Genomic DNA, 22146 nt, shown 5'->3' with positions numbered 1-22146 from the left:
TCTTTCTCACAAGTGTACTGGCTATTCTTTATTCTTTCACGTAAATTTTAGAATCAGCCTGTTGGTGTCCATAAAAATCCTGTTGGACTCTTGAGTAGAATTGCATTAAATATGCAGATAAATTGGAAAAGATTTTAAATCTACATAATACTGTATGTTCCTCTCCATAAGGATGGTATGGGTCTTCATTTATTTAGGGTTTTCTTAGATCAGACAGGACCTTGTATTCCAATATTTCTCTTGTTTGCTGTCATGGAAGCCCTCATCATCTATTTCTCCATAGTATAACATGAGCTATGCCCCATAATTATACATTTCTGTATATTGTCTTAATTCAGTGTCTGCTCAATTGCTCAGTTACTCTTAGGTTCCCTGGCATTTACCCCATTTGTGTTTGATTGCTGGCAGAGCCAAGGCACACCCACTATCTTGGCCGTTGCCATATGCTTTAGGGAAAGATGTGAGATTTGAGCATAAAAGCACTTTGTCCCTTGCCTGATGGGAGCTGTTGGGAAGTTCTTTAGCTTTTCTGAGCCTCAGTTTTCTTCCCATAAAATGGGATTAACAGTAGCTACCTTGGAGTATGATATTCTGATAATTAGTGGCTTCTTGTGGTTCTTTCTCTCAAGACTCCAAACAGGAGGGAACAGGAGCAACCCAGACAGGCCTTGTTCCATCTGTCCATCAGCAGTCGCCGTAGGGCAAGAGCTGGAGGGAAGGTGTATTAGTCAGGGAAACAGCACCAATGGGAGAGAGATACATCTATATATCTATATCTATATATCTATCATCTATATATATATGTGGGGGAGAGAGAGAGGAAGATTTTAAGGAGGAATTGGTTCACACAATTATGGGGGCTGGCAAGTCTAAAATCTGCAGGGTGGGCTGGCAGACTGGAGACCCAGGGATGAGCTGATGTTGCAGATGATGTCCAAAGGCAGCCTGCTGGCAGAATTCTCTCTTGCTGAGGTAGGTCAGCCTTTCGTTCTGTCCAGGCCTTCAACTGATTGGATGAGGCCCATCCACCTTATGGAGGGCAGTCTGCCTTACTAAGAGTCCATTGATTTAAGTGTAAATCTCATCTATTGATTTAAATGTAAAACATCCTCACAGAAACATCCAGGATAATGTCTCATCAAATATCTGGCCACTGTGGCCCAGCCAGGTTGAAACAAAATGAACCATCACACAGGGGCTTTGGAAATCTCTTTCTTATAGCACTTCTCCCTCTTCTTCTGTAATTACATTGTTTGAACATACGTAAACATCAGGAAGATTTGCAATGTGCCTCCGCATCCATTCCACAGAGATAGGATTCTAGAGTGGTTAGGAGCACAGATAGGGGTCCACATGGCCTGGGTTTGGATCCTGGGTGGGTAACCTGAGGCATTCTCTCAGCGCATCAGTTTCCCCATTGGGAAATGGGGGTAAATAGTACATTTCTCTCACAGAGTTGTAGTGAGGGTTAAATGATGTAATGTATGCAAAGCATAGATCAGTGCCTGACACCTGGCCGTTTTTATCACTCACCTTCTAGAGTTAATACATTTAAACATCATGATACGATATGTTTCTGCCAAAAATTTTAATGAAAAATACTATATATAGTTAAAACCTCCTTTGTTTCTCTCTGCAAGTTCTTTTCCCTTTCTCCTTCATTGAAGGCAGCATTGTCCTAAGTGTGGCATCTGATTTGGCAGTTATTTTTTTTCTACATTTTAACTACATATCCATTAACAAGAGATAGCAGTGTTTTCTGCATTTCAAATGATGGAATATGGTATCATAGTGTACATAATATTCTGTAACTTGCCTTATTTTTACTCAGCAGTATGTTGTTGGGATCTAACAATTCTGAATATATACAGAATTGTCTCATTTTAATGCTGATTAGATTCCTTGTATGAATAGCTTACCTTCCTGTGCCGGTACTGCTGGATGTTGGGGAGTTTCTAATGTTTTGCTGTCATAAGCAGTGCTGTGATGGACACAGCCTATGGCTGTCTTTGTGCCCTTGTGATAGGCTGCAGGGTAGGGCAGGCATGTTGGAGGTTCCCCGGGTATCGACAAAGAACTCTCCAAGATAGTTAGTTGTACTTTATTTTTCACACCCTGACCAATGCTTGGTTGATATTGTCAGGCTTTAAAATCTTTGCCTGTCAGATGGCTTTTTTTTTTTAATTAAAAAAAATTTTTTTAACATCTTTATTGGAGTAAAATTGCTTTACAATGGTGTGTTAGTTTCTGCTTTATAACAAAGTGAATCAGCTATACATATACATATATCCCCATATCTCCTCCCTCTTGCGTCTCCCTCCCACCCTCCCTATCCCATCCCTCTAGGTGGTCACAAAGCACCCAGCTGATCTCCCTGTGCTATGCAGCTGCTTCCCACTAGCTATCCATTTTACATTTGGTAGTATATATTGCCACTCTCTCACTTCGTCTCAGTTTACCCTTCCCCCTCCCCATGTCCTCAAGTCCATTCTCTATGTCTGGTGGTGTCTTGCGAAGCACAGAAGTTTTTAATTTTGATGGAGCCTAAATTAATTTTTTCTGTTTTTGGTGTCATATCTAAGAAGCTAATCCAAGGTTGCAAACATTTACTCCTGTGTTTTCTTCTAAGAATTTTATGGTTTTAGCTCTTACTTTTAGGTTCATGACTTATTTTGAATTGATTTCTGTATATGGTGTGAATTAGGGGTCAAGTTTTATTTTTTTGCTTGTGAATAGCCATTTTGTGTTAATTTTCACGGACGACGTGAGATAGAGGTCTGATTTCATTATTTTTCATGTGGATGGATATCTGGTTGTCCCAGCACCATTTGTGGAAAAGACTTCTATCCGTATTGAATTGTCTTGGCACCCTGCAAAAACCAATTGACCATACATGTGAGGGTTTATTTCTGGCCTCTCAATTCTATTCCACTGCTCTATATGTCTTTATGCCACTTCCACACAATCTTGACTACTGTAGCTTTGTAATAAGTTTTAAATTGGAAAATATGAGTCCTCCAGCTTTGTTCTTTTTCTAATTTGTTTTGGCAGTTTTGGATCTTTTGTGCTTTCATGTGAATTTTAGGGTCAGCTTATTAATTTCTGAAAAAAGTTAGCTGTGAAGGGTAATTTCTATAATCATATTAATAGAATCCATACTAATTCTGCATCTTGAGGCAGGACCAGTCAATTTCAGGGTTACCTTATTGAGCTTTTGAACCATATGATGTTTAAAGGTAGGCATAAAATAATGGAAGCCTTATGGCTATGTCAGAATATCTTTGTATCTAGATGTCTTTCACTCTTAAAGAGATGTAATTTTTGATGCAATGAAAAGTTGACCAAACTGATAAAATCTTTGTCACTTAAGTTATAGTATATAGATGGTCTATTTGCGTTTTGTAATTTTCGTGCCTTAAACTAATTACAGTTGTTAATTTGGGTAGGTACATTTGATACCTTGTGATGGCAGTAAAACATGCCATTGGTTAAAATACCCCTGTCACCTTGCTATGAGGTAAAGTAGTCGATTTTTCCTCTCTTCTTAATCACTCTACTCAGACAGGACCTTGTTTCCCTTTTATCTGGTGACCTTGCCCAGAAACATTCCTGTAAGAGTAATATATAGCAAGTTTTGGTGTGTTTAGTGTAGATCATAAATATGAGGTGATTACCAAGGTGCTGATGATAGTTTTACAGTTCTCTAGAGAGAGGAGTCATTGCATTTTTGACCTTCTGATTTTTATTTACTTTGTAAACATACGGGAGGGTTGGGGGAGTCCTCACAATTGTACCAAATATTCATTTCTTATTGTTTTCTTCAAGTTTTTGTCTCTCTCTCTCTATTTTTTATAGTTATATCTAGGTATAAAAGTATATTTAAAATATTTTATGATATATTATAAAGCTGTGTTATATAGCTTTATCATTTTTAGTCTTAATGGTTGCATAATATTCCATCAAATGATATGTCATTTGCTTAGCCATTCCAGTGTTAGAGATTTAAGGAAGTCTCTTTGTGTAAAGCATGTCTAGAGATTTAAGGGTGTTCGTCCCTATGACTGTCTGTTGTTTGTGCATTGTCAATGTACTTAACAGTAGACCTTGGATATTTAATACAGTTGTGTGTTTTTCTGTCCTTCAAACTTCCAAAGGTATTAATATAGAACTTTACCATGTCACAGCCCACAGGGATAACATTGCCCAGGATTACAGGAGTTATTGAGAAGTAAGTATTAGATACATATGTGGTGGGATTGGAGGAGTAAAAACAGATCTTTAGTGCAAGGGAAGCAGTTGTTTGGCTAGGTTTTAAATTATAAGTGAATTCTATTTGCTTTGCATTGTCTGTGTCCACACTTTGGAGTAAGAATGCTTCTTTTAGAAGGGCTCTTAAATGTTGCTTATAACAGTATTTGGGAATTCTTTACTTAAATGTCACACCCAGCTCTGAGTAACTTGTTTTGCTAAAGAAAAAAATGAAGTTTAAATTTAACATCATATCAATTTTAATATTTTACAGTTAAGTTGATTTTGGGGCTGTTAACATTTATATCCTTAAAACTTTGCTTTGGCTGGTTCTGTGAGTAATAGGTTTTGTAACCCATACTACTTTAGAACAGGAGGTGTTAATATCAACAGTCATTTAGTGTGGTTCCATGTTACAGTCATTACCTAAATGCTAGTATTGAGAGCAAGAAGTAAGAGACCCAGAATCCTGGTAATCCTTTGAGAATCCTTATTTAGGATAAAAGCAAAGAGTACTGCCTAAGCTTTTTAAAAGTTTTTTTCAGAGACCAGCAAAGATCACAGAAATCAACCTGTTATTTTGTAAATCATAGTTAAATATTTAGGTGCTACTGAGTTGAAATGGCTGTTATTTAGTGTTTTTTGCATCTTGAATGTTAATATTAGTTTTCCTCCCTGCCAGCTGTTGGAAGTGCTAGGAACAAATAATCTGTGTTTTATGGCCCTCCTGGGTGGTGTTCCACAAAATTAAATTCAAACACTTCTATAATTCGTATTCTAACTGAATCGATATACTTACTGCTGACATTTTTCACAGGAAAGTTTAACAGAATGTCCTATATATTAAGAAAGTTTCTCTATTAATACATTTTAGACATATTTTAAATACTTCCCTCTTACAACAACTGTGGCACTATTTCTTTTCATTCTCAGTGAACTAACTTGTGAAATTTACATAGCACATTATGGCCATAGTGATGGAAGAGGGGTGTGGGGATGGCGTATGTTAAGAGCAGTTACTTCTGTTTCTGTGATCCTGGCTTCTATTTCTGGACTTGGATGCTAGTTAAAAAATGGATGTTTGCCTTATAATTATTCATTAGGCCATCCATATATATTTTGTGTACTTTTTGAACATATATTTCACAATAAATGTAATTGTCAATTCAAAATAAAGAACTTTAAATTCTAAAATTGGTTTGTATAGTGAACTTTTTCAGTAAATGGAATAGTTGTTGAAAGGAAACCTAAGGTTTTTGGTAACTATTTCATCTTCCTTTCCATGTTTAGTTTTATGTCTGGAATAGAAAAGATAGGAATGTGTAGGTCTCTTATTTCCTCACTTATGTTAGTTAGTTTATCCATAAAGGCTTTCATAAATACCAAAATCAGGTATTTTGTTGTTGTTGTTGTTTTATTTTTACATCTGTGATTGCTAAAAGTGGAGAGTGAGAGATAGGAGTACAGGAATGGGAGGTCATTTAAAATTAAAAAATGGAAAAATTTAAACTTTAAAGTTCAAAGGTTTTATTGTTGTGGTTAGGCTAGAAATATATTCCTCTTTGGAAGCCACTATTTTTTTTTTAATAAATACAGCATGAAGTTTATACCTCAAGTCATACGTACACAGTAAATTCTTTATGGCAACTCGGTAATTGTGCATCTCTTGCCTTTGCTGTAGTTATTAAAATATTGAGTATGTATTGTCCTGTCTGCTCGTGTCCTATGACTTGTCAGAGAAAGGTTGTGTAAAGCCTCTTTTCCTGTAAATGAGGATGTGTAAATCTATCAATAATGAACTTGCATTCTTGCTTATGTACTGCTTAATTTTAAAAGGTAAATAGGTGTCGTATTGAGTTTTGAAGGACGTGCACTAAGTGGAGCAAACTATTATGCCTAAGTCATCTTTTCCTTCAGAGTTCTTTTTGTGTAGTTTTACACTTAAAAAACAGGTTTATCAGAATTCTTTGTCCCAAAAATTGAGACGTGTGCTGTTATAGCCATGTTTAACTAAAATGACATTTTTGAACTCATGTGACCATGAGAAACCTTAAAAATTATCATTATTGACAGAACAACAATAGAAACTCAGGGAAAACAAATATAAGCTTGTATTAAAATGGATTACCGAGAAAGTTATCTCACATATATAAAGTAATGGCTAGATGGAATTGTTTTGACTTATATCTTTATTATGGGATAAAAAGTTAAAATATAATATATTGAAATTATTAGGCAAAAATCATAGTGTAAGTCACCTGCCATTAAGTAGCGTAAAATGCAATAGTTGTATGTTTATGCATCACCTGGGCGTCGTATGTGCATTCATATGTAAGTGGTGTCTTTCAGACTTCCTGGCTTTCTGGTGCGTGCCATAGTATTATGGGCAGCTTATCTAACAATAACTATATCGAATGTACTTAGTACTTTTTTGTATGTTAAAATATTTTTTAAATTTATTTATTTTGTTTATTTTATTTTTGGCTGCACTAGGTCTTCGTTGCTGTATCTGGGCTTTTCTCTAGTTGAGGCAGGCGGGGGCTACTCTTTGCTGCAGTGCACTGGCTTCTCACTGCAGTAGCTTCTCTTGTTGTGGAGCACGGGCTCTAGGTGTGCAGGCTCTAGGTGCTCTTAACCACAGTGGTTAAGAATCCGCCTGCCAATGTAGGGGACACGGGTTCGGTCCCTGGTCCGGGAAGATCCCACATGCCGCGGAGCAACTAAGCCCGTGCACCACAACTACTGAACATGTGCTCTAGAGCAGGCGCGCCACAACTACTGAGCCACGTGCCACAGCTACTGAAGTCCTCGCGCACCACAGAAGAAGAAACCCGCATACCACAATGAAGAGTAGCTCCTGCTTGCAGCAACTAGAGAAAGCCCATGTGCAGTATCGAAGACCCAACACAGCCAAAAAATATATATATACACACATATATATAAGAAAAAAATTTTAGAACAAAAATATTAGAGGATTTTTTTCTCTCTCCATTCCCTCACCCCTACCCCCACCCCCACCCCACCCCCCCATCACCACAATCTCTATAAATGTTTCATGGAACATTAGTGTTTTTTAGACTAGTTTTGGAAAAGCTGAGGTAAGGCAAGATGTTGTTAACCACTGTTTCAAATCAGAACAAATGTCATTAACCAATAACCAGTAAAAATTGTGGGCTTTCACAGTAGCCTTTTTTTTTTTTAATAGTGCAGAAGTAAGTTTCTGAATGTATATAAACACATTACTCCTTAGCTTCCAGTTCCAAGTGGAATTCTTCTAACGAATCTATTTCTGGACCTTTCTTCAAAACTTAAACGATTTAAAGTATCCTTGTTAGTTTTGTCATAAAGAGCCTGTAGCAAATTCCTAATCAAATGAAAGCAGCCTTGAATGTTTCACAAGACTACAGCTAATGTCTTTATTCCTCTAGCTTTCGAACCTCTGATTTGGAGTTCAGTGGAAATTTAACCTTTTTGGACTTCTTCCCTTAGTGACTCACAGTCTCTAGAATCAATAAGGTCTGCATTGCTTTTACAGCTTGACTTGATTTAATTCATGAGAACTGCAGGAGCCAAAAGAAAGCTAATCAGAGTCAGCAAAATATTAAATTTTAGATTTGTGTGAAATATGTGGACTTCCTCCTTGGTTTGGTTAATGTATCCTTTGGGTTGGAGCATATGTTGAGGGTCTCATTCATGATTTATTTTAAATAGTGCAGCTCTCATAGAATTAATTGCTCCAATTGGAACTAGGCACCTTGCTTTATAAACTTGCTGAGGTATAATGGATAATTAGTCTCAGTTGAGCCCTCTATGCACTAGATCATTGATGAAATTAGAGTTGTTATTATGTGTTTGTGAAACACTGTGTTGTATTTATGTGTGTGGAGGACAAGGAGGATGGAAATTATAGACATCCAAAAGTGAAAATTTATTTAGTAGAATTCCTCCTGTATTCTAATGATGAAATTAATCTAGTACATTAATGTCCTGTAACTCCAACCCTACCTACTCTGTTCAAATAGCTATGGAAGCCATTACTTTTAAATGTTGCTGTGTCATTGATTTCATTATCTAGAAATCTACTCTGTTGGAGGGGTGATAATAATTTCATGTTCTAATCTCTCCTGTGATTTATATCTCTATCAACTAGCTCTGAGCTGTTTTCTTTTTTTCAATGCAATTTGACACCATGCCTTGATTTATAAATCCTGTTAGATTACTTCTCAGATTATTTACTCATCTTATGCTCCTAGTCATTAAAAATAAATTCTGTATTCCTTTTGGTTAAGCTCCTCGTAACACTTTTATCCACATGTAAGATCTCATATTTAACACTAGAACGATTTTCGTAGTATATATTACCTGAAGATAAAAATAGTAAGAGGAAATAAAAACAATATAAATCTGTTTTTCAAATTTATATACTCTTTCCATGTGTAGCCTGTATAAACAGTGCAGTAAACTCGGTAGTAAAGACTAATTAGGTCCATTGAATAGGTCCATTGTCCTCGTGATGCAGGGAGTGGTACACCATTAGTGCCATGGTAGCCGCGTGGTGGCTGCATCTTAGAGGACTGAGCCAATAGCTCTTTCCACATTTTACTTTTGGTACTAATTGTGAAAAATACTCATCCATGATTTATTGCTATGGTAATGACAAGTAATGATTAACTGCACAGGGAAGTCAGATTCTAAGCTGTCAGAGCAATTATTCTTTACAGTGTTAAAGAAGTTTTTAGTAAGCCGAGTGGCATAGTACCTTGTTGCCTCAGTTGCTCTTTGATTACATGAAAAGCACTACAAAAACATTTTCTGCAAGAAGAACCATTTCCAGCATAGTGAAATATGGAATATTTTCAAATGCACTCCCAAGCTATGCTATTGGTCTAATCTGCCTTAGCCCTGGGAAGCCCAGCTTAGATATAAACAAGGTGTCTTAATCCATTCAGGCTGTTTTAACAGAATAGACTGGGTGGTTGATTTATTTCTCACAGTTCTGGACACTGGCAAGTTCAAGATCAAGGTGTTGGCAGATTCAGTGTCTGGTGAGGACCTGCTTCCTGATTCATAGATGGCTGTCTTCTTGCTGGGTCCTCACAAGGTAGAAGGAGCAAGAAAGCTCTCTGAGGTCTCTTTTGTAAGGGCACTAAATCCCATTTAAGATGGCCTCACCTTTATGACCTAATCACCCCAAGGTCCCACCTCCAAATATTACCACATTGGAGGAATAGGTTTCAGCATACGAATTTTGGGGGGACAAAACATTCTATCTATAGAACCAGAGCATCTTCTTCCATTGGGAGTGGAATTTAAAAGTACTTACTGTCACAGCACACTGGGTTGAGCAGCCGTATAAATAGCCTCTTTCCCCATGGTTGACTTTTGGCTCCTTTTTTAACCCTTCCCTTTTTCCTGGCCGACTGCTTAAGCTGCAGACCATTTTATCTTCACGTCATATGCAAACCCTTATCCATTCCAGGCTTAACCCTGTCTCCTCCTGGACTTACCCCTTCTACAAAGTTCACCTTGTAGATAATCTCCTCAGTGTTTGATGCGACATCCTACTTGGTTATCTGTGGTAGAGACAGTGGTGGTGCTTATTATTGACATCTTTACTATGTACTAAGTACAGTGTAAGCAGTATATTTTATCTCATTTGATTCTCACAAATACCCCATTATATAGACACTGTATTTTACAAATGAACAACTAAAAATTCAAGGCTTAGAGAGTTTAAGTAGTTTGTTCAAGTGATGAAGCCAGGATTTCAACCCAGGTGCCACTCACTCCAGAGTCTTAGCTCTTAACGACTATAATCTGTTGTGGTAGTTCTCATCAGTGAGTTATTCTGCTTCCCAGGGGACCTTTGACAAGGTCTGGAGACATTTTAGATTCTCACATTTTAGATTCTCACAACTGGGGGAGAGGTGCTACTGGCTTCTGGTGGGTAGAGGGCATGGATGCCACTAAACATCCTACAATGAACAGGATGACACTCGCGGTGACAGAGAATTATGCAACCCAAAAGGTCAGTAGTGCCTAGATCAGGTAACCCTGCTCTTCTGCAGTGGTTCTCGAGGTTTGGCCCCTGATCCAGCAGCATCACCTGGGAACTTGTTAGAAATGTAAATTCTCCTGCCCTACCCTGAACCTTGCAAATTAGAAACTCTGGGGGTGAGGCCCAGCCATCTTTGCTTTAACAATCCCCTAGCTAATTCTGATAGATGTGAAAGTTTGAGAACTGCTCTACTGTACCATCTTTCTCAAACCTCTCCTTGAAGAGTGCCTGTTCCTCAACTTTTTACCTTGGCTAAAGGAGATTTCCCTATTGGCAGTTTTTCCTTCTCAAGTAGAACTTGCTGGAATGAAGAGGAGGAGTTGTTTTTCTCCTCAGCCCCCACTGCTGATTCCTGTCCATTGTTAAATTGTTTGGCCATGACCTAGATCTGTGAAAACCCAGGCTGATATCTGTAGAGCTGGGCTGAGGTGGGTCTCCTCTTATCTGTGCCCTGTGGTGCATGCCATCAGAGCTAGCCTTTGACTTAGCACCTAGAGAGGAACCGAGTCAGTCAAACATACTGACCAAACATTAGGTCAGCTGGAAATGATTCAGTTAAGGGACAGAATTGTCCTAGAAACCAATTAACTAAATCAAGGGAGGCCTGAAAAGGTCAAAGATTTGAATTATAAGTAGAAAGAAGAGGAGCCTGGGAAAAATCCTCTTAAAAAAAGGTGGCTTTAGTGGCCTATGGCCTTAGATCTGGCATCATTAAAAGCACTGACTTAGGGAGGGTACCTACCAACATCCAACAGCCTTTGTTCGGTTGATAATCATGTTGATGACCTATGAACTAGTCTGACTCAAACCTATATGTGAGACTCTCTACTGTATTAACCTATGATCACAAATTGGATCTGGTTATGCCCTGGGCCAGTTCCTTCTCTAACATCATTAACTCTGCATTTCTTTCCTACCATAGCCTCCTAGTTTTCTACTCACTTATTCCTATAGCACTTTCTGTTTTTAAGGCTACTGCTTCCATCCTTTTTCTTTTGGGCCACTGTTTTCCAGGTTGTGTTGTTCTAATACTTTTAAATAAAGGGTTGAATGGTCAAGTTAGTTTGCTACACATTATGTCCTCCTACTGGGCATAGTTCTGAGGAGTCTTATAGTGAAGAAATCTGCTTAGTTTTGGTTAACTAAACATTTTCCCCAAACTTATTTATAAACAAAGCCTCCTTCTGTGTAACGGCTTATGATTTCCCTCGTAGGTAATGTCCCATGGAACACACCTTGCAAAACAGTTGTAATCTAATGGCTTTTTCCTGCCTTCCTATCTTTTCCTGCCCAGCCTGGTACCTGCACATTTGACCCTTGAACAACATGGGTTTGAACTGCGTGGGTCCACTGATACGTGTATTTTTTTCAATAGTAAGTACTACAGTGCTGTGCGATCAACAGTTGGTAGAATCTGAAGGAATTAGCGGTGGGGGCTGAGGAGAATAACAGCTCCTCCTCTTCATTCTAACAGGTTCTACTTGAGAAGGAAGAACTGCCAAGAGGAAAAACTCCTTCAGGCAAGGTAAAAAGTTGAGGGACAGGTACTATTCCAGAACCATGGATATGGGGGAACCGTGGATACACAGGGCCAAGTATAAATTATATGCAGGTTTTCGGCTGTGCGGAGGGTCGGTGCCTCTAACTCCTGTGTTGTTCAAGGGTGAACTGTAGTCTGCCTTTTAAATCTAGTTACTCCTTGGCACTTAACATAGTGCCAAGAGCTTTAAATACCACTTAATGCTGGGCACACTCAAATCTTTATCTTAAGCTCCTTCTCTCTGTCAGCTTCTTATATTAAGACATAATAAATTTACTTCCTAAACACTTCTTGAGGCTCACCTCTATTTCTGTTATACTTGTCTAATCCATGCTGTCATCATGACTCAGATGGCATATTGCAGCAGTCATCCAGCTGACCCCCATGTTCAGTGGTGCTCCCTTCAAATCCATCCTTCATGCTCCTCACCCACAGTGAGCTATCTGAAGCTTATATCTTCAAACCCTATGTGGCACCTCATCTGTTTTCAGTTCTGTTGGATGATGTTTATGGTATTCCCTGGCCTTGCCTCTACCCATTTCTCCAGCATCACTTGATACTGAGCTTCTCCATAACTGATATTCTAATGACTGAATTCCTAAAGGTTCTCTGGCATGCTGTTGGCTTGTTCTTAATCCATCCTTCCAGACTTAGCTCAGTCTTTATCTCCTCTGGGAACTCTTTTCTGTCCTCCCAGCCTCTACTAAAGACTCCACTCTGTGCTCACAGTAGTACCTGTGCCTGCCTCCATGCGCTTGCCACATAATGCATGATCTTTCTATAAAATGTCTGCATCCTTCATGAGGCTGAACCTCTCCAGGGCATCTTAGTGTTTTCTAGCTTATGGCTGGTGCTCAGTAAGTGTTTCTTGAACGAACTTCAGTATACTTAAGGAGAGTAGATCAGCACACAGAAATGTGGGTCTTAAGCCACAGCCTCTTACTGAAAGATTTAGGAATTATTTGTGTAAAGTGACAGTTGACCATTTGAGATTGGCAGTTGGTAGAGAGAAAAGATGAGGCATGTACACATAACCCTTATGTCTGTTTATATGGCATTTTTACCCTAAAAAGTAGTACGTTTCTGGAGGACAGAGACCTCGCTTTGCGTTGTTTACCTTTATTTATTTAAACACAGTGCGCATATTGAGCACTGTGTTTATTCCTCACAGTGCTCAATATGACATCCTGGGCAAAGTGGACACTCAATATATGCTTGAACTAAATGTCAACATACTACTAACAATATGCCTAACTTGAGTTAAGTATAAAGTAGAGGCTGGATCAATTGGGCTGTTCTCTTTCTTGGATTTCTGAGCTTAGCTAATTCACAGTTCAGGGGCTCGTTTACCTTTTTATTCTCTCTATGTGAGAAAAGAATGAATGCCCCGGATGATAAATTGAACCTGAGCTCGTAATCCGTTTTATTTGATGTAGCTAACTGGTGTACCAGTCGTCACATGTCTTAAAGCCAAAAATTATTTCAAAAGGGATATTTTACCATTTTCAAACTCATCTGTATTTTCAAATGAATTGCAGTTACCAAAAAGTAATCCAATGCAATGGAATAAAATTAGGTGCATTTAAGAATCCCCAAACAAAATGGTGCAGGTCCAATTATATGTATTTGCACCATCCAGCTGTACATGTGTCTGGGAACCTTTGGCTCTTCCTTGGATTGCTCTGGTGACTATTTCTATTTCATTGGAGTGGAGTAAAGAGTAGGACTAGATTTGTGTTGTCCAAACAGTAAGCCAATAGCGATTTGTGGCTATTTACATGGAAATTAATTAAAATGAAATAAAATTTGAAATGCAGCTGCTCAGTCACACAGGCCACATTTCACATGCTCAGTCAACACATGTGGCTGGTGGCTACCGTCTTGGACAGTGTAGAAAGTTCTGTTCTGCCCTGGATGAGATCATCTCTAAGGTTTCTTCTGCATCAGACATCTTGCTAGTCCTGCTACCTAGGAGCTGGTACTGGTCAGATCTCCTCACAGGGAACTTCAGAGATTTCCCAACATTCTTTGATCACATTTTGAATTTTTTCTAGATTGGATGTTACCTGTAATAATAGAGTTGCTGAGTAGAACTTGGTCAATTTCTTAAAAAGATATTTTCATTGTAATGGTATTTGTGGGGTTTTTTCCCCCCCTCCCCAAAGTCTGCCACCAGGGGGTGCCCTCAAACCTTTTGGGAAATATGTTTGTTTCAGCCTTATTAATAAGAGTGAAGTTTGGACTATAATATTGACTATTCATACTGGATAATTTAAGAATTAAATTAAGAATTAAGTGTTATAATATGTAGGTATGCACATTACTTGATTCGCATGGCAAATTACTTTCCTAGTGGTGTGAGTGCGAGAAGCTGTCATTGAACTATCTTAAAAATTAGGTAAAAGTAAAAATAAGTAATTTTAAAGTATTTCTTATAGTTCAAAAATATTTTTATTAAATTTAAAACTGTTAGCTATAGTAAAAGAATGAAGTTATTGTTCACTTATATTTCTCAGACAAATTAAGTCCATTTTGCTTCCAGGATGAGAAAACTTCCATTAACCATTAGCTATTTCTCTGAAATCTTGTCATGCTGAGTTTGATTGCCTGTCTATAAAAGATGGATAATAGTGTGACTATATGGTATTGAAAATATCTGTTGGCTTGTGTGTAATAGCATTGTGGTTTGGTGCTGTTTGCTAGAGTGATTGATGGTTATGGCCATGTAGTCATACCGTAATAGGAGTGAGAGATGAGAAAGACCTATCAGAGCTTCTTGTGCTAGTCTGAGATCATTCCCTAAAGAATAATCATTTACCATGACGGTATTGAGAAGTAAATTCTTCTAGGAGACAGAGGATAATAAGGGTGTGTTATTATGTTTTATCCTTCTAAGGCAAAAATAATTTGTGCATTTTATTATTAGCATGAAAAAAGATAATGATTACTGTTTAGAGAAGAGCTTCCTTCATGTGTCATAAACCTACACAATTTTGTTCTTCATGTTTAATCTAATGAAATTTGTATAGGAAATAGTGTGACCGGTTTTGATTAGAGGCATATTTTGTTTCAAGAACTGGATGATGGTATTCTTCCTAAAGTGATTGTGTTCCCAAATTAGTTGTCACTTATTTGGGTTTTGGAGTATATGATGGTGAAATTTCCACACCCATCTACAAAAGTCTGTGAATTTTAAGCCACTAATGGCTTGTTTCCTGAAGTGAGAAACTAGTTCGTAGTTCTGTCCTGAGAAACAGAACAAGGATTGGGAGAGTGGAAGTGGAGTTGAGGTAACCTGCCAAAGGGCTCTTTCTCACTTCATCGTTACTTCCTCTTCCCTTTACTGGCTAATAAGAGTTTGGCTATGGGATTGGAGGTTAAGAATCTCTTTGATTCTAGAGACACTGCTTTGGGAAAGATCCCAGTGTTCTCCTTACTTGCTGCAAGTAATAAATCCTTCATTCCCCTGGGCGGGGGAAGAAAAGAATAAAAGGAGATTCTAATGCTTGGCACTCTTTTACTCCTGCTGGCACCCATTGATGGGGAGAAAAAGGAAGTGTATAGCAACCTGGTTTATCCCATATTAAACAGCTGTTAATTTAATGACAAATACAGATTATTTCTAGTGTAAGTTACAGGGCACATACTTCAAAGGATCTTTTGTATTATCCTTAAAACAGATCATTTCAAGTGCTTCTAGTGAGTTGTGATCTTCATCAGTGCTTCTCAGGTTTGAGTCATAGCATTTTGAAAATTACTTAGGAAGCTCTTAATAGCTGTTTGAAGAGAAAACCAAACCAAGGGACAATAGAGAGACAGGGTGGCTTCTCAGCACATCACCTTGCCTCGCCACCATATTCATTTTGTACCTCTTTTGTTGCCATAATATAAAATTTTTGGAAGTCTTATTTAAGTCCAGAAATTAGTTCACTAATTTGTGAAATGTGCCTTCTTAAATATGAAAATATTAGACTGGCTATTTCCTGAAAACCAACTGGACTGTATTAAAATTTGGAGAACATTTTTATTAAAGCCATAATTGTCATGGGTGATACACATGAGAGATCACCCTGTGGTTGGCTTGTCAGACTTGCATGAGCTTTCAGAAATTAAGGGGAATGAGTGAGTTTGTTTTCTTGTAAGCTGTCACATTCTTCTCTTCAAAGTGTCAGCCTGAATTGTGCACAAGTAAATGTTAGAAACATTCACCTTCTCCAGTTGATTTTTTTATCCTTACATAACTTAGTGCTATAATTATTTTTTTCCTCTAATGTTTAATTTTTGTAGTCTAAAAACATGCCTGAAGAAGAGGTGGATCTGAAAGATCTTAATAATTCTGACTTATGTTCTTTCTTTTTAATCTTTGTAATATGAACCTGTCTCTCGAACTTGGGAAGCTCTGGAGGTAGTTCCAGTAAGTTTTTTAGGTGTTTTATAGAAAACTCAGTTCATATGCAGTTTAATTTACTAAAAAAATAAAATAAAAAATAAAAAAAATAAAAAACCTCTCGAGGGAGATTCTGATAGGCAGTAGAGAGAAGGAAGAGGGAGAGCTTGGTAAAATTACCTAGCTGTGGTAGAAAGTGTCAGTTAATTTAACAAATATTTTTATTGAGAACATTACATATGAGTATGTTCTAGCATAGTGAATCAATGTCAATCTTGTATGCAAGGAACTTCTAGTAAACTCTAGAATGCATGTCCATAAATAACTACAACATAAAGCAGGAAGTCTTAAGTGTCTTGTGAAAAAACAGACAATTAAATTATAAGAGGAAGAGTTACCTTCTAGTTGGTGCGTCCATTTAGATAGACTTTGAAGCAGTGTATTGTTTGAGTAAGACATTAAAAGGTTAGGTAAGTTTTAGAGTAGGAAAGATATTCCAGGCATAGCACAGATTGTATTTGTGGAAGCACAGGTAGGAGCTAGAGAAGAGTAAATTGCTGAAATGTCTAGTATGTAAAATGCACAGAAGGTAGTTTGAGAGACAGAGAGAGCCCTAAGTAAGACTAGATAAGCATCTAGGGCCAGATAGCTTGATTATTAATTGAAGGATTTGTACTGTACTGAAAAGGCAAGGAAAAGCCATTGAAAGCTTTCGAGTGGAACAGGGACACACCAGGGTGTACTTGGGCTAAAACTGAAGGTGGGCTAGCGGCAGGGCAACAGTTAGATTACTGTAGTAATCTTGGTGAGACTGGATGAGGGGCTGAGTCAGGGTAGTTTAGTAGTGATTAAGAGGAGGTAATGAATATGTGACGCCGCTGGATCAGTCAGTAGGACTGGCAGTTAATTGATATGGGGGGTCTTGAAAGAAAGAGGAGGCTCCAGAAAGGGCATAAATTACTGGCCCAGTAGATAATAATACTTTGCATTTATATATGGGGCTTTAGAATTCATAAAACACGGTTATAGCTGAGCATTCATAACTCTGTAAGGTAAACAGAGTTCGAATTATCCTTATCATTCCATTCCAGTTTCTTGGCCAAGTGCTCCATTCTCTAAAATACCCTTCCTTGTGAACCTGGGAAGAAAAGTCCTGGCCTCTAGTCCCGATGTATGCCATTAAGTTTGAATGTGGGAAATTGGCTTTACATTCTTTGAGCTTCAGTTTCTCCAGATGTCCTTCTGCTTTCTGTTTTGCAGGGATGCTTGCAGGATAAAATGTAATTTTAAAATTTTCATCAACTCTATTCAGAAAATAATAACGAGTACTAAATATTATGCTTGGTACTGGAATACAAGATGTATGAAATACAATCCTTGTTTTTGCAGTGTCACAGATTAGAGAAGGAGAGGAGAAGAACATGTAAATAAATAATTATAATAAACCATAATAAGTGCTGTACTACAGGTATGTGCATGTGACTATAGAGTCACATGAGGAAGAAGGAATTAGGAAAGTCAAGGGAGGCTTCTTCACAAGGAGATGTGAACTTAGTCTTGACACATAATTAGTGGTTTAACTGTAGTAAAAGGTTAAACAAGGCAGAGGGTACAATATGCATCATCACCATAATAGTAGCCACTATTTGTTGAAAGCTTCTGAAAGCCAAGGAATTCCAAGGATTGTCCATAGGCACCAGAAGCTTGGGAGAGGCAAGGAAGGATTCTTTCTGAGAGCCTTCAGAGGGAACATGACCCTGTTAGCACCTTGATTTCAGAATTCTGGCCTCCAGAACTGTGAGAGAATGAATCTTTGTTTTTCTAAGCCACCCAGTTTGTGATAGTTACAGCAGCCCAAGGAAACTAATATAGTGTGGTCCTGGCATAAGAATCAAATTGATCACTGGAAAACCCATAAAACCCAGAAATAGACCCATACTTATACAATCATTTGATTTTCAACAAAGGTGCCAAAGCAATCGATGGGGGAAAGCAACATTTTTCAACAAATGGTGCTGGGAAAATTGGGTTTCTTTATGGGGGAAAAAAATGAACTTCAACTCTTTGTATACAGCATACATAGAAAATAACTAAATGCAAAAACTAAAACCATAAAGATTCTAGAAGAAAGCATCTTTGTGACTTAGGGATAGACAAAGATTTCTTAGGACACAGAAAGCATTAAGCATAAAAGAAAAAAATTAAATACTTATCAAAAGACATTAAGAAAATGAATAGACAAGCTAAAGACAAGGAGAAAATATTTGCAAAGCATATATATTTATCTGACAAAGGATTTATGTTTAGAATATATAAAGAACTCAATTTAAAAATAAGGCAAACCGGGCTTCCCTGGTGGCGCAGTGGTTGAGAGTCCGCCTGACGATGCAGGGGGCGCGGGTTCGTGCCCCGGCCCGGGAGGATCCCACGTGCCGCGGAGCGCCTGGGCCCGTGAGCCATGGCCGCTGGGCCTGAGCGTCCGGAGCCTGTGCTCTGCAATGGGAGAGGCCACAACAGTGAGAGGCCCGTGTACCAAAAAAAAAAAAAAAAAAAAAAAAGGACAAACCACCCCATTAAAAAAAATTAAAAGAGTTTAAAGGACCGGTCACAAAGAAAGATATACAAATGACCAATTAGCACATTAAAATATGCTCAGTGTCATTTGTCATTGGGGAAATGCCAGTTAAAACTAGAATGAAGTATTAGTGCACAGGCACTAGAAGGGCTAAAACGAAAATGAATAGATGTAGCTAGAGATGTGGAGCAACTGGAACTCTCATACTTTTTGGGTTTGTAAAATGGTACTACCACATTGGAAAAAGGTCTCGCAGTTCTTTAGAAAACTAAACATATACCTGCTCTATGACCTATGCATTTCATTTCCTTTCTAAACCTACCCAAGAGAAATTAATATACGTATACACAAAAAATCCTGTGTTTATAGAAGAATGTCTATAGCAGCTTTACTTATAATAGCCAAATCCTGGAAATAGTGCAGTTGTCTAGGAACAAGAGAATGAATAAACAAATTGTGGTATAATTATACAATAGAATAAAATAATAGAAGGGAACAAAATCACTGATACACACAACATAGATGCATCTCAAAAGCACAGTGCTGAGGGGAAAAAAAAGCCTTACATAATATAGTACATGTCACATGTTTCCAATATATGAAGTTTTACAAGAGACAAAACTAATCTATGGTAGAAGAAAATTTAGAACAGTGGTAGTCTCTCAGATGTGGAAAAGTTGCCTGGGAAGGGGCATGAGGGAACCTTCTAGGGTGATAGTATAATAATATCCTGTGTCTTGATAGGGATTTAGTTTATGTAGGTGTATGCATTTGTAAAATGTCATTGAATGGTACACTTAGGGTTAGTTCATTTCATTGAATGTAAATTTTACCTCAAAATGAAAAAACTTGTAAACAAATGTTAAATTATATTTATATGGAGGCTGAAGTGGTCAGGGTGAAATGTACTGATGCCCCCAACTTACTTCAAAATGCATTTAAAAAATGGATTGATGGATGGATAGATATGCGACAAAAATAAATAGAGTAAAATGTTAACTGTAGAAAATGAGTTTATGGGTGTTCAGTGTATAGTTATTTTAGCTTTGCTGTATTTTTGAAATTTTTCATAATGCTGGGAAAGTTAATTGCCATCAATAAGGAATGGTTAAAATTGTATATCCATACTGTGGAAAATACTGTATAGCATTTATTCTATTACGGGGAAAGACTTCTAAGGCTTTCTCTTAAGGCAAAAAACAAGTTGCAAAAAATATAGTATACCATTTAGTTTAAAAATTAATGTAACAGAAAGCTAAATTTCTGTATGCACATATGTAGAAATGCTTAGAAGTAGTTTGGGAAGGAGACAAGCATCTGTTTGTCTGAGAAGTAGTTTGGAATTGGGGATTTGTGGTTAAGAAGAGCTTTGACTTCATCTGAATGGTTTGACATTTTTAAGGCAAGAATGTATCCACGTATTACTTAAAAATTAATAGAAAAGAAGGATTAAGGCTCATCACAGAGGAGTTTGTATACACGGGGATAAAAAGTTCAACATCATTAGTAATTAAATAAACATAAATTAAAATTATAGTGGTGTCAATTTAGTCTATCAGATTGTGAATAAAACAAGAATACGAGAATTCACAGTATTAGTAAGGTATGGAGTTGAGTACTTTCATATACAGCACCATAATATAAATTGATAGAACCTTTCTGGAAGGTGATTAGACAGCATATATTAAAAACCTTTAAAAAAAAAAGCCTATGCTTTTTGATATAGCATTTTCACTTATAGAGATATTCAAATAGTTGCAGAAAGATGTATGTACAAGGATATTCACTGCAATGGTAATTTCAAGAGTGGAAAATTGGCAACAACCTGTAAATCTATCATAACAGAATTAGATAGGGAAATAAGGTATGGTGTGTCCAAATTGTTAATAATACTCAGCTACTGAAAATGGTGATATAGGATTATATTTATTTGCACGGGAAAATGTCCACTATGTAAATGAAAACAAAATACAGACTGGAAGGATATATGCCAAAATGTTAGCAGTATATATATTGATAGTGGGTTTGTGGGTGGTATTTATTTTCTTTTTGTTTATGTTAATTTGCTACAGTGAAAATACATGACTTTTTAAAAAAACATTTTGTTGCTAGTGATGTTTATGAAGACTACACAGCAAAGTGGAAAATTCTTTTGTCTAATGAAAAAATTATACAGAATTGTTAGAGTAACGTGATTTTAAGTAATTTTTTTCTGTGTGAGAAGGAAAACAAATACCTAAGTGTAACAAACACTTAAATGGTTATATTAACTTTAGGATCATAGGACTATGAGGTTTTTCACCATGTCTATTTAGATATTGGGATGATACATGTTTTATGTTAAAAAATTATTTCATAAAATTTATTGTTCTAGACCTTTTGTATAAACTTTTTTGAAATTTTTTATTAAAAAAGAGTATTAGTAACTTTAAAAATTTTTACTAGGCTCTACCTAGGTTTACATCAATAGATAACATGGAGTGACTTGAGGTGTTTATTATATTTGTTGATTTGTGACTGATTAAAAAGCTGTTTCCTATGAACTCTTTGAAGAAGTAGATCTATGGAAATATTCTCCTTCACTAAAATATCACTAGTTTTCTGATTTTACCGGCTACAGAGTTCACTTCCCCATTCAAAGTTCAGTAGTATTATTTATTTAGTACTGTCTGTGTGCCAGGCACTGTACTTAGTCACGCATGAATATGCCTTTAGTATTAGAGCACAGTTCACAGATTTAGTTTTAGTTGATCAAGCATTCTAAGAAAGAAGAAATAAGTACAAATCTCTTTTCTATATGTAAGCTTCTAGATATTTAAATCATTCATCATGTTTTGACATTTGACAAATTAAGTTGCTCTATTTTAGTAGTTTGTTAATGCTTCCATCTGCTAAGGAAGAATGATAACTTCTCCATGACCACTGTGATGAAATTGCAATAATTACTATCCTTCAAGGTGAAGGCTGATATATTGAGGGGATCACAGAAAGAGCATAGGACTTTCTGCTTTGAGATTCATGAGGTCAGTGATCATGTCTGTTATTGTTTACAGTTCTGTTGTCAGTCCTGGCACAGTGTCTGGCATATAATAGATACTTAAATTTACTGGTTAGTTGAATGGATGAACAACTCTATAGTCTAAAGAGAGGAAATGGGTAAAATAGCATTATAATTTTGAAAATCTTTGTATCAGTTCTGAGTGAAACACATACATAATCAACTTTTGGGATGAGAATAAAAGGATGGTATGTACACACATGCACACACACAAAGACTTGCCATATATAATTATGCAGACCCTCCAATAGAGGGCAGGGAGAATTTAATCATCATATAA

The 22146-nt window shown here is 37.1% G+C and overlaps 1 protein-coding gene across 5 annotated transcripts in view; it reads left to right on the top strand.

Moving 5' to 3' along the window:
• Positions 1-22146, top strand: part of PARG (poly(ADP-ribose) glycohydrolase) — a 111065-nt gene that overhangs the window by 22825 nt on the left and 66094 nt on the right. For 2 of the 5 annotated variants that reach the window (XM_049697388.1, XM_049697384.1), the window contains one exon: positions 11781-11831. The exons of 2 other annotated variants lie outside the window; for them this stretch is intronic. In XM_049697388.1, the coding sequence (XP_049553345.1) occupies positions 11781-11831 (51 nt within the window). Of the gene's footprint in view, positions 1-11780; positions 11832-21765; positions 21832-22146 lie in introns of all 5 variants that reach the window. One more of the 5 variants, XM_049697386.1, reaches the window with a different exon arrangement.

Source organism: Orcinus orca, chromosome 14 (assembly GCF_937001465.1).
Source record: "Orcinus orca chromosome 14, mOrcOrc1.1, whole genome shotgun sequence".
NCBI classification, from domain to species: Eukaryota; Metazoa; Chordata; class Mammalia; order Artiodactyla; family Delphinidae; genus Orcinus; species Orcinus orca.
Note: the sequence above shows the minus strand (reverse complement) of the source record. Positions and strands in the feature narration are given on the sequence as shown.